The sequence below is a fragment of the Bombus pascuorum genome, chromosome 9, assembly GCF_905332965.1.
Source record: "Bombus pascuorum chromosome 9, iyBomPasc1.1, whole genome shotgun sequence".
NCBI lineage: Eukaryota > Metazoa > Arthropoda > Insecta > Hymenoptera > Apidae > Bombus > Bombus pascuorum.
In genome coordinates, this window is record NC_083496.1 from 5,486,873 (window position 1) to 5,499,136 (window position 12,264).

The window sequence follows — 12,264 nt, forward strand, 5'->3', positions numbered from 1 at the left end:
CGTGCTCGATCGACGCGCGGACTCTCTCGGAATGCGCTTACAAGTGGAAATACCGATCGTTAGGAAAGAACGGGGACGGGAGCGGCGAAGACGACGAAGGAGGCTGGATACGGGTCGCGGAGAGAAAGGGACCAGGAGGAGGCAGGGGCGGCGGGAGTGTCGGAACCATTAGCGCGGATGCCTGTTCGTATGCGGTCAGAATCCTTTTATCCCGTACGGAGATTCCTGCGGGATTCCTTCGTTCGTTATCATCGCGTGCAGCGCGCGGCCAAGGAGAAACGAAACAAGGTAGAGACGTAGGAGGAAGGAACGCGATGGGAAACGGTCGTTCGTGAGGAAGGGAAGCGGGAGAGTGTCGAACCAGTCCTCTCGGAGGCACGGGCCTCCCACGATATTCGCCCGGTGAGGAGTTATGAAGTCGTCCAGCCGGAGAACCAGTTGGCTATATTTCGCGAGGATAGGTGCGCACGGCGGTGCAACGCCATCGAACGACGAGCGTTTCCGCGGAGACGCCGCCGTCGGTGGATGGAACGTCGATGACGACGCGTCTTGAAAAGTCAGCAGCGTAACAAAAATAACGCCTGGAAACATCTTTCAACTCTTTCGTAGTCGTCTTTATTTCCTCTTCTTATACGTCCATTTTTATAAATTACAAAGATTCAAGTAAAAAAGTCTACTGTGCGTTACAAGTATCGTAAAAAACCGTTTCTTTGCTCGGAGATAGAGGTCAAGTCGTCTAACACCGGGCTAATGATTTTTCTAATTCTACGTGACAGCGCCGCGCGAATCCAAAAGTAAGGAGTTAACAGGAAGAGACGTATAAAAATAATTTATTCGCACCTCGCGGAGCGTGGGCTTCGTCTCAACGGTGTCGACTATTTACAACAGACTTCTCGCGCGACACTTGGACGAACGCGATCTTCAAAAAAAAAATATATATATATATTTATACATCTGCATATAAATTTGTGTATTTATATACCTATGATCTATGCATATATACAAGTACGCGATCCGAAGGATCGGAATAAATAACGAGTGTAACGAATCTCGCGGTCCCGCGTTCTCCCTAAAATTAAGAAGATGCCGCGTGGCGAAGCGATTCGAAGCGAAACGGGGAACAAGAGGGATTATCGTATGTACAATGCAACGACAATTCGCCGATTATTACGTCTAACGTGCTAAGATTACGATCGCGATCCGATAACAATTCTTTTCGCCGTCTCAGTCTTTAGTACGCGTCCGTGTAACGTCGTAATAAATATACGGCTTAGATCGTTTCGCGTAATACTGGGAGACAAGGGGCAGCAACCCGCTCGTACTGCAGGCTCCGTCGCGCGGCTCGGTCAACCTGAACGCGTGAAACTGAACGCAGAGTTGTTCGCGGCAGGATCATCCGTGCCACCTCTTCGACAACGTCGATGATCCAGCGATCCACGTGAGACTACGGAAACGTCCTTCGCCAGGAAGGAGGTAGTCTCTTCGGGAGAAAAGGGACCGAGTATAGAGGAGAGAAAGAAAGGCCTAGAGGCACGTGTGTATCGTCTTCTTGATTCTGCAGAGCTGACACTTGACCTCGCAGCACCAATGGAACGTGCAGGCGCATCTCTCGACGACCGTCACCTCTTGCGTCTTGTAGCCTCTGCCGCAGCACATCAGGTCGCAGCCGTCGACACCGATACTCGTGTCGTTGCACTGTCTACCGTGAGTGCCGAGAATGCCAAGTTTCGGGTTCTTCTCGCAGAACGGCGGCGAGGGCTCCAGGTAAACGAGATCCTTCGGACCAGGTGGCTTGTGCTCCGGGTTGTAAGGCTTCAGCTGAAAGTTGTACCGGTGTCGACGACCCAGACCCTCCCGATGACCGTGCACAGAATTACTCGCCGAATTGCTCACGATCGCGTTCCCGTTGCCACGCACCCGATCCGAGTTGCTCACCATAACTCTGGACGCGCCGTCGAACCGATCCTTCAGATTATCCCCGACCACGCGAAAATTCGGTAGCCTCATCCAGCAGGTCTTGACGGTGCAGGAGCCCGACATGCCGTGGCACTTGCACTCCTGCCGCATCTCCGAGGACACGTGCTGCGACAAACGAAACGACATTCTTTTCTCTAGTCTGGAAGCAAATTGGTTGGTCGGACGAGAGGAGAACGGGAGAAAGACTTACCGCTCTGCCGGCCTCGTTGTTGTGCAGATTCATCTTCTCGCGAAGATTTCGGCCACGCTCCCCCGTGTCGACGAATTCGCGGGAGAACTTGAACCCGTAGCCGATGTTGTCCGAACAGCCACCCCATTCCCAATCCCGCGTGCCGGATGGTGGCCGCGATTGGTGGGTATAGTCGCAGGAGCACGACTGGATGCTGCCCTCGCTGCACGCTCTCGCGATGCTGTGAGTCACGGCCGCGCTCGTGATGGCGTAGATGAAGGCGGTCTCTCGACAACCTGTAACGACGCGACACCGTTAATGTCCGTCGAATCGATTCCTCCCATTCGTTTTCTCCGCTGTTCTGCTGCGCGTCCACCGATCGAGCCGGAAGCGCGCCGTTGGAGGGAGAAATCGCGCTGCCGATCAAGCGGACGAAACTTTTGCGACGGCGGACGGCGAACGTGGGAGGCGAGCGGTGACGTCAGGCAACGTCTCAATCCTTGCCCGTTCGCGTGGACTACCTGCGCGCGCGAGATTCACTCCGCACAGGTGTGGAAGGAACCCACGACGACGTGGTCGAGGGAAAAGAACGCGCCACTCGCTCCTCCAACGAGAGACAGGGACGGAGATGAGCGGCTGGAGCGAGAACGGGACGAGGAGGAAGAGAGAAAAAGAAAGGGAACGCGACCTTAACCCTGAGTGGGCTGACCCGAGAGGCACCTCGACCTTATCTGCATACGGCGCAGGTGCCTGCCGGCACCTTTGCGGCCAGCCGACCGAGGCACCGCGAGCTGCCTCCGATCCGAGGAGTCGTTTCGCCAATTGCCACTTTTTTGGCCGCGCGGATAACACCGAGTTATCGCGCGATACTCGAACGAGCTGTATCGATACGTGAACGAGGTAAAGTGCATACGCTCAAGGATGGTCAGGTCGAAGCATCTGTGGTCGAACAAAGTAAGACGTTAAACGGTTCCGGAGTGGAAGAAAAGAAACCGGTATTGGAAACATAATCGAGCGCATCAAATTTTAGAGCTAGATCCGAATTCGTCACGAGTGTTTTCCGCGCCGGGCTGTCACTCGGCAGTAGGCAACGTTCGCGTTCACGCGGTCCATGCGAACCAGGAAAGCAGCCTTCACGCCGAAATAGGGGAAGAATAGAACGAGGTAAGGAAGAGAGGTGGAAAGAAAGGAACGATTTTTCCTAATCCCCGAATCCGAAGCGAAGACCGGGGGCGAAAACGGTGGTCGACGGGAGCGATGGTCCTTTCCAGGCTCGAGGTAACACACGGGGAACAGCCGACGGCGAGGCAACGCAAGATTTACGCCGTTCCACCGCGTTACCGCGCCGGATCTTCGACCTGTCTCCCCGAAATTTCATCGGTTACGGATATTATTCCTCATCATCTCCGACTGCCATAACGAAAGGATTACACGGCTGGTGGGAGTTTTTCTCGCGAAAACGCTCCGTTATGAACGCGTACGAACGAGCCGCGTTGTCGACGATGAAATCATCGGGATACTCGGAGCGTTTATCGTAACCGTTTTTTCTTCGCGATTTTATGATCGTCAAATAGTCGATGGTCGAGATAAAAGGTTACGAGACGAGTCGCGAGAACGGCTTTTCAGGCGAAAAATCGTTATCGAAAGAGAACACGGTTCGAGAAAAAACGAAAAGGACGAAGGGAAACGCGGCGAAGCAAAAAGAGAAAAGCACGACTCTGAATAATCCCTAGGGATCCATTGTTTGTCGTCGTGGACGAGTAGCGTGCGACCACGGTTTCGTCATTCGACGGGCGATAAACGGTTTGACGTTCGCTTTATCGGCCCGTACAAATAGAACGAACAAGGTGGAGGAACGGCTCGTTTGCCGTAGAGCAAACAGTCGGACGCATTGCTGGAAAGTTTTGGCTCGTTTGCGCATCTGGTCGTTCCGTACCTGTCCGTCCGGAGGAAAATCCACGGCGACGAGTCGAGTTTCGCGATCGCGGTTTTGCAAAAAGCGAGCGCAAGAAAGGATTCGAAGGACCGAGATTCTCGACTTGAGACTAAAAAGGCGTCGACGCGAGATCGAGCCGAGTGACATAGCGACGTGGCTTTACGACGGTTGTCCACGGCCGTGCTGAAATTCCAGAAAGATAAAATCGCCGGAAATTATTGCTACCGCCGTGAAGATCCGCAGGAAGTCGGACGACGATCGAGATAGATAGATAGATAGATAGATAGATAGATAGATAGATAGATAGATAGATAGATAGATAGATAGATAGATAGATAGATGGATAGATAAATGGGTAGATAGATGAGTAGATGGAGAGAGAGAGAGAGAGAGAGAGAGAAGGAGAGGCGAAGAACGCGTGATTGGTCGAGACGAGCAACGTCGATCTTCGAAAAACTGCATCGACAAGCTCGCATCGCTTGAATGCAAAAGTGCTGGAGGATAGGGGACGAAGGGGACACAGAGGGGGGTGGAGAGGGGTGCGAAAATGCGATCGCCATATAGGCCGCGAACTGCCGCGGGAACTCGTACCGAGAAGCGTGGAAGCAAACAAGATGTAAAAATCACGGAGGACCGATGAGGGGCAACGGGCCCATTGGCTCGCGGCTCACGTTTTCGCAAGAAATCGTGGCGTGCCGTCGACACATGTAGCCCATCATAGGCCGCGATTTATGGCGGCGTAACGCCGTCGTAAAAACCCGATGACGGGTCTCCGTATAAGACGCGACGCTCGCGCGCCACGCCGTTCCGATATCGATCGCGAATTTCCCCTGTAAATGGCCTCCCGATCCTCACCATCCTCTCTCTCCGTCTCTTTCGATCTCGATCTCCGAGTTCGCCAAGTGCACCGGATGCATCGTCGTTCATGAGCGCGCTCGTGCGCTCTGATCGTTTTCGTTCCGCGTTGCTCTCTGCCCGAGCGGAATTCGATGCGAGATCCGTGAAATCGAGGGAAAACGCGAGGCCAGCACGGAGGCCTCGCGAGATTCGCAGTTTACCGAGCAATTAGACGAGCACGGAGCTCGGCTCGGAATCCACGCGAGGCCGACACCTCGGAACGATGCGCGCCGCAGGGGAAACGAGAGAGAAGAACCGTGGCCGGAGAAGGAGCACCGACGAAACCGAGGGTAGACACCGATGCGGTAGGTGGCTCTTGGCGGCGAAATGATTACAGGCCGCGAACCTATTCACTACCAGCTATAATATCGAGTACAAACGCCTCCAAAAGTATCGCGGCGTTCTTTCGGGTTGGACACGCGCGGGATATTTCTGCCGTTCGAGTCTCGAGGAACGGACGTTACCGAATCGAACGGATCTCGTTCATGGTCGAGAGGAATTAAAAGAGAAGAAAGAGGAACGAGAGATCGGATGAAAAACGAGAAGAAAAGCACACGCGTCGTGTGTAATCGTTCGACCCCCTGCATAATCCGGAAACGACGGTTTAGGTCGTCGCGCGGCGACCAGTCTGCGCTAGATCCCCTCTTCGATCTCTAAATACGACGAGTACGCACGAGCATTACGGATCAAAGATAACGATCTACTCTTGAAAAAGCTGTGTTTCCCCTCGCGGGCGCAAACGCGAACTTTGCCCCGAGCAGATCTAATCTCGGGTAAAAAGGACAGAGACCGGATCGCGATCGGAAAGAGAAACTGGTGCTCCCTGATCGAGTCGAAGTAAAGGGTGAAAGACTGAGGCTCTGTTTTTTGCCGCATCCAGGAATCGATGGATAACTCGATTGTCGCAAAAACGTTGGGAAATTTGATTCCCGTTGGACCGTATTCCGATTAGGCGACAGAGACACGGGACGTATTGGAGCGCGTCGATGCGTGGCGTCGCGCAAGGGTTACGGTGCTCCGATCCATTTCCTCTCCGCTATTTTGTATCCCGTGCTTCTTTTTCGGTTTTACCAGCGCGATAAGTGGCCATATGGGGACACCGAACGTAATAGGGCGGGAGCGGGCCGAGCGAAAAAGCTCGGCTTACAATCGCCTCGACGAGATCTAAAAGAGCCGCAGGGGAGCCAGAACTGGTACGAGAAGGTCCATTATCAGGTTGCAAAACATACATCTGGTCGGTGAGGGCACGTGCCCGGAGCCTTCGGACCAAGGGCACGCCCCTTTCGATCCCCTCGTTCCTCTCCGCGATCCTGATCCTCACCCTATCCCATCACACCGGTTTCCGCTACAACCCTCCGAGCGGACACCCTGTCGTCTTGGAATAATCTTCCGGTCCAGCCGTCCTGGCCACCCCTGTTCCCGTCGCCGAATTTCAAATAGCCGATGTCCGCGGTTTTGCCAGGCCGATTGGCAAAACCCTTTGATCCGTCGCCCGGACGAAACACGTGCGTTTCCATTCGAGATAGAAAAAACGCGCTACTCGACCGCTCGTATCCGTGACCGATTTACGCTACGATGAAATTAATCGCGTACTAACTAACGAACCGTAATCTAATTACGCTTGTACCTTAATTACACGGCTGAAGGGTTAGCGTTTTACGGTGCTTCACGAATCGATCGACTAACGATATTACCGCGTTGAAACTCGACCACTTTGTATAGGTTATTCGGCGATCGTCCCGTCTATCGATGATGCGGCGCGATTATCGGATCCGATGACTTCGACCGACGCGCGGTCGCTCGCGGCGGCGATAAGCTGATCGCGAATCGACGCCACGAAATCACAGATTCATCGACCGCGATTTCAGAAACCTCTCTCCGTTTCCCTCCACTAGCTCGTCTTTTTCTCGGTCTCTTTCCTCGAAACCTTGTCTTCTGTAAATCTCTATCGGGAATACCGGTTGTCGGAGACGACCACGGACAATGGGCTGTTTTTTGGAACGTGGAACGAGTCCACCTTATGGTCCGTTATACATGTATATATGGACGCGGCCGTTTTATCGCGAATCTCGATTCTTCTCGAATCTAGTCCGAGTGGTAGCCACGGCTCGAGAGAGGGAGGGAGGAAGAGTGAGAGAGAGAGAGAGAGAGAGAGAGAGAGAGAGAGACGAGGGGAAAGAGAAAGAAGAAAGGACTCGAGCCTCGTAAAAATGTTTGCTAATTTCGTGATCGGTCGCGAATATCGTTAAGAGCGAAGGTACGTATATCTTTTGATGCCAATTAGCGAGACTCGCGCCGCTGATAATTTTCGAATGGTAATTAACGAAACCGGTGATTGGTCGAGAGAGAAAAAGTAGCGGCAAAGAGAAAGGAAATGTGCTTACCTCTGTCGACGATCTTGCCGAAGAGATTTTTCCCACGAAGAAAATTCTTGGTCGAACAGTTCCATCGACGATTGCGAAACTGATGTTGGCACTCGGCGATCGCTTGGTTCGCACCCCTAGCCACGGCCATTAGAACTCCTGGGTTTTCCCTGGCCAGTCTGCGCTGCTTTCTCCTCAAGGTCGCGTACACTGTGGGATCCATGTGAAGAGAGGCCGGGGACATTGGCAAAAAATTATTGGGCTCTCCTGCCTTGGCGATTCCCCTGGGAAGAAAAGCGAACGAATCGCTTCGTTTAGTTTGTCGTTCGATAAAGAGAGAGAGAGAGAGAGAGAAAGAGAGAGAGACGTGTCAGACTGTCCTCTCGAGTCTTTCGACCTAATCCTGTTCGGGATAGTGGATCGGAGAAGAATCGAGCGAGATCGAGGGACGGAGCCTGGCCTAGGAAGCCGACAGGCGCCGCGCGAAAGACACCCTTTCAAACAGAGATCGCGTTAACGAAGAGTTTTGACAGCGGACGATGACGGTGAAACCGCGGGACGCGGTGTTTTACCACGACATACTTTGGTTCTCGCGTACAGCGAACCGTGCGAAATAGCCCGTTCCGCGATTCACGGTCGAGATCGCGCGTCATTGATATTTCTCGTGCGTTCGCTCGACGCTAATTTGGTTTACGCGTAAAAACGGTATATCGAGAGCGGCTGGAGAGCGGGAGGAAGAGAGAGGAGGAGAGAGACGGAAAGGGAAGCAACGTAAAGAAGAGAACAGGGTGGAGGAAGGGGGGAAGGAGCACGGAGAAGGATTAGTTCGAAAGACGAAACTGGTTCAACAGTTTCGGTCAACGGTAGCCGCGTATATATAAATCAAGCTGCCGCGCGAGTTCTGGCTGCGAAAGAATTCGCGTCTCGATCGATCGAGCGTCGCGCAGAAAAACGCTCGAGAGCGGTCTGCCCGCGTCCCTTCGTGGGAAGAACGTGCAAACTTTAGAGAAACGTCTGGCGTGCGCGCACGCGGCGGGATCGGGACCTTTTCGAAATCGCCGGCAACGATCTTCACTGGCGGAGACGAGGCTCGTTTACGAGGCTGCCGTTTCGCTACGCGCGAGACGCAGCCACGCTTGGTTATTTTTCCTAGTTGAGAATGGAGCGCGTTTTACGCGACCGAGCATCGCGCCGATTCGAAAAATAGCTCGCGCCGGTAGGGATCGGATCTGTCGTCGCCGCGCACAATAAACAGCTAATCGTTGTGTTCGAGTTTCCGTCGACGGTCCGTTGTCAACGAGTTACTTGACGCCTAGCAGAGACAGCCTACCAGCCAGTCTAGAGTAGCTAGACCGCGCGATACCATACCGCGAAAACCCATCTGGCTACGACCGAGATCTCTCGTTGACAGCGTGCCAGCGAGTGTAAATAAACGGTATCGCGATACACCGCTCGTAAAAGCAGCGAGCACGCGGAACACCCCGGAACTGGCTACGCCGGTGGTGACGGCCACTCGACGCGATCCGGCTCTTCTGCTCGACCGATTTTTCGCTCTTCTGTCCAAGCAGCGGCTCGCGTTCGCTCCAGGGTGCGGAGAGTCGAGCGAAATCCGGTGGAATCTCGGACGAAGCACGCGCGATAATTACTCGAGAGACTGGATACCGAGCGCGTGGCGTCATCGTGGTCGGCATTCGCGTCTTTTTCCATTGCTTTCGTTCCCGCAACCGTAATCTCCTTTCGTCGATGCGCGAAATTCTTACCGTGCTCGATCCGTTGGCCACGAACGCGGCGACGAATCCGCCGGTTTGAGCGCGCGCTTGCTCACTGGAACGTTTATACGATGCATTCGATAAGCGATGTCCATAAATAAGCCGCGCTCCGGACCGGTTAGGATATATCTATTGCTTGTAATTTACGTCGGGCAGAAAGCTCAGGGACGACTCTCAACGATCCTGCCCGGTTTCTGCCCTTTCTCCCCCTCGCTTCTCTCCATCTAGCCTGTCCACGTGTTTTCTGCCAGCGGACACGCCACCACCACGAAAATAATTTATCGACCGGCGAAGGCTAATAACGATCCGGTGCCACGCGCTCCCAGTGACAAAAGGCTATATTAAATTCGCGCGATTATCGCTGAATTAATTCTCCCTTCGTCTGTAAGAATTCTCAACTCGAAAACGCTCGTTTCTTTCGAGAGTCGAACCACGTATATCGACCGATGGGATCGCGATCGCATCTGGAACGATGTCGCGAACCAGGTTGAGACGTCATGACTCTCATTCGACGATGCGACGTCTTTTTCACTCCGTCCCGTCGACCGACTTAACGTCGCCCGCGGCTGCTCCACTCCCGCGAATCGTCTGATTTTTCAAGTGATCGAGCGTATCTCCGTGTCGACTGCTCGCGGTCGAACGGCCGAACGGGACCACCCAGAATCGTTGTCACGCGTTTCGTCTAGCTAGCGGGAACGTGCGCTAACGCGATAAGTAATACCCTGTTACCGGCAAATATATTACCGATCTGCCAACGATATCTATGGAAGAAACGGCGACGAGACCTCGTAGATGTAAATTCGACCGAAAAGTCAATCCGCCTTTCGCCGACAAGTCCCCGGCGATAAATTACGCTCGACTGCGAAATTCGAAGCAGGTTGTCGTACGCGTCCACGCGAATTTACCGTCGTATTAGATTAATTAATTCGTAGGTAATAATTACTTGCGCGTCGTGGCGGACGTGCGTGGCGGTGTGCTAAATCAACGCGACTGGAAAAGCAATCGAGCTCGGCTGATTTATCGCCGACACTTTATCGTTATGCGGATACTTCCGCGGCTATCTCTTTCGGTTGCGAGCGAGCAACCACGCACGCACGCACGCTCGCTCAGTCGTGCACCGCCAACGTTATTTATTACCCGGCTAATGAAGTTAGCCATTATCTAATATCCATCCAGCGTTTTCTTGTTCCTGCGTCGTGCGCGCGCTTCAACCTATGAGAAATCATTGGCGGATTGAAACGAACGAGCCGAGACTTATGATTAATGAATTAATAAGAAGGCGCGCGAGTGTCGCTGCCACCGTTAGCTCGATAAAAGACGCGAGACAGGTGTTAACACGGCTCTTGCCGGCCCGCCTAATTAACCTCCAAAGGTTACATCGGCCAATACGCGAAAATCCATTTTCCCTTTTGACTTTTTACCATCGCGCGACAGAGGCGCGGTCGATGTCGATCCGTCGCGTCGATCCTGTCATGCGCGTGGCGACACGTCGTCCTTCTCCGCTTTCTACGCAGCTAATATCCAAAGTTTTTCCTTACTCACCACCACATCGATCCTCTGCCACGGTTTTTGTTCCTGGTAATTTCGGCGATGGAGGCGTGTGTCGCCACCGCCAGAGCGCCGATGATCATCCAAAGCCTCATCTTCTTCTCCTTCTTCTTCTTCTTCTTCTTCGCGATCAAATGCAATCGCGGCGCGCAGATCCTATCGCGATTCTGGTCGAGCTTCGTCGAACGGCGAAACACCATGCACCAATGCTCACTCACCGTATTGCGAACATCACACGATAATATTCGGAAACGGCGTCGCGCACATAGTAAGCGTTCGTCGTGGACACACTCGATGAAGACGGAGATGCACGTGGTCGATGATCGTTGGACGAACTTTCAAACCATCGTCCAGAACGATAATTCGGAAAATTCCGTGTTCCGGAAGAAAGGAGAGAGAGTCGTCCACAGCGGCCGGTATCCCGATCGAATACACGAAGCGTAGGCAACAAGCGGTCAGCTGTCAATGGCAGCAGCTCGATCGCAAGGACTGTGACACCAACGAGCGACCGTTCGTTGGGCAACTGTAGACGGTAGAGCGGGCCAGATGACGTCGAGTGCTGGAAACTCACCCCCCGAAGGGCTTTTTTTCGAGGGGTGGGTGTCACCCTTACCGAGTTCTCGCCGAATCAGAGGTGGTGGGAGAAGCTCGGAAAGGCCGAAAGATACCTGGCAACCCTCATCGACGTTTTCCGTCGGAACAGGCTAAAACCTGTAAGCAGGCCGGTAACCCTCAAATCGTTCGTCTCGATCCTTCGTCGTCGTCGGTGTCGTTGTCGCGTATACTCGATCGTTCCTCTTTTCTTTTCCTTCGTCTTGCTGCGCGTCTCGTCGCGTTTCCGTCTCGTGTCTTGTCGTCCGGTCTCGCGTCGTGCAGCGAAACGAAGCAACGACGATCGTCCTTGTTCGGTGTTATCACGTATCGGGAGGGCGAGTTGCCGCGTGACGAGTGCGCGCGCGATCGATCGACCGATCGGCCGATCGAACCAACGAATCGCCGAACCAACCGAAGGACCAACGAACGAAACGCGTTACGTGCAAGCGAGCAGCGAGCAGCGAGCGAACGAGCGTCGACCCGCGAGAGAACGCGCCAAGGGGAGACTCGTCGTTTCCTTCTCTTTTGCCCGGTCTCGGGGGGTACGGTACCGACTTGGAGAACCAATACCCTTCGACGGACAAGTATAGGCCTCGGCTAGCGACTGCACGCGCTCCTCCGCGGAAGAGCCGATCTCTCTTCAGAGAGAGAACGGAACCTTCTCCCCTCTCCACCCCAAGGCTCCTCTACGCGTCTCGTTTCTTCTCCCCCCTAGCCGACTCCTTCCTTCTCTCTTCCTCCACGCACCGTGCTTCCTTCTCTTCCTCCTTCCTTTCTTCTTCTACTCGCTTCTCTTCTCTTCTCGTCTCTTCCTTACCCTTCTCTTCCCTTTTCTCGTCGTCCGTCTTCTCTTCTCCGCTCTTCGCTTCTCTTCCGTTCCGTTTTCTTCTCTACTCCGTCGTTCGGCGCGACGCCGGCAGCGGCGTCCGTTTCCCCTCGACCGCTCGATAGCCGGACCCCCCAACGCCGATCGAATCTCGCCCCGCCTTTCTTCGTTCGACCCCGGCCCTT

The 12,264-nt window shown here is 53.9% G+C and overlaps 1 protein-coding gene across 1 annotated transcript; it reads right to left on the reverse strand.

Moving 5' to 3' along the window:
• Window positions 1–958: 958 nt before the first annotated feature.
• Window positions 959–12,004, reverse strand: LOC132910809 (protein Wnt-1). Its single transcript, XM_060966842.1, has 4 exons — window positions 10,654–12,004; window positions 7,364–7,626; window positions 2,168–2,442; window positions 959–2,082 (listed from the first exon to the last, which is right to left on the reverse strand). The coding sequence occupies exons 1-4, from the start codon at window positions 10,857–10,859 to the stop codon at window positions 1,525–1,527; spliced, it is 1,302 nt and encodes a 433-aa protein (XP_060822825.1). The 5' UTR covers window positions 10,860–12,004; the 3' UTR covers window positions 959–1,524.
• Between the last annotated feature and the right edge of the window lie 260 nt (window positions 12,005–12,264).

Excerpts from the sequence above, each read along its gene's own strand:
- LOC132910809 (XM_060966842.1), bottom strand. The coding sequence starts at position 10,859 with ATGGTGTTTCGCCGTTCGACGAAGCTCGACCAGAATCGCGATAGGATC. Across the intron at positions 7,627-10,653 it reads GGCAGAGGATCGATGTGGTG|GGGAATCGCCAAGGCAGGAG; the intron begins GTGAGTAAGGAA and ends TTTTCTTCCCAG. Across the intron at positions 2,083-2,167 it reads ACAACGAGGCCGGCAGAGCG|CACGTGTCCTCGGAGATGCG; the intron begins GTAAGTCTTTCT and ends CGTTTGTCGCAG.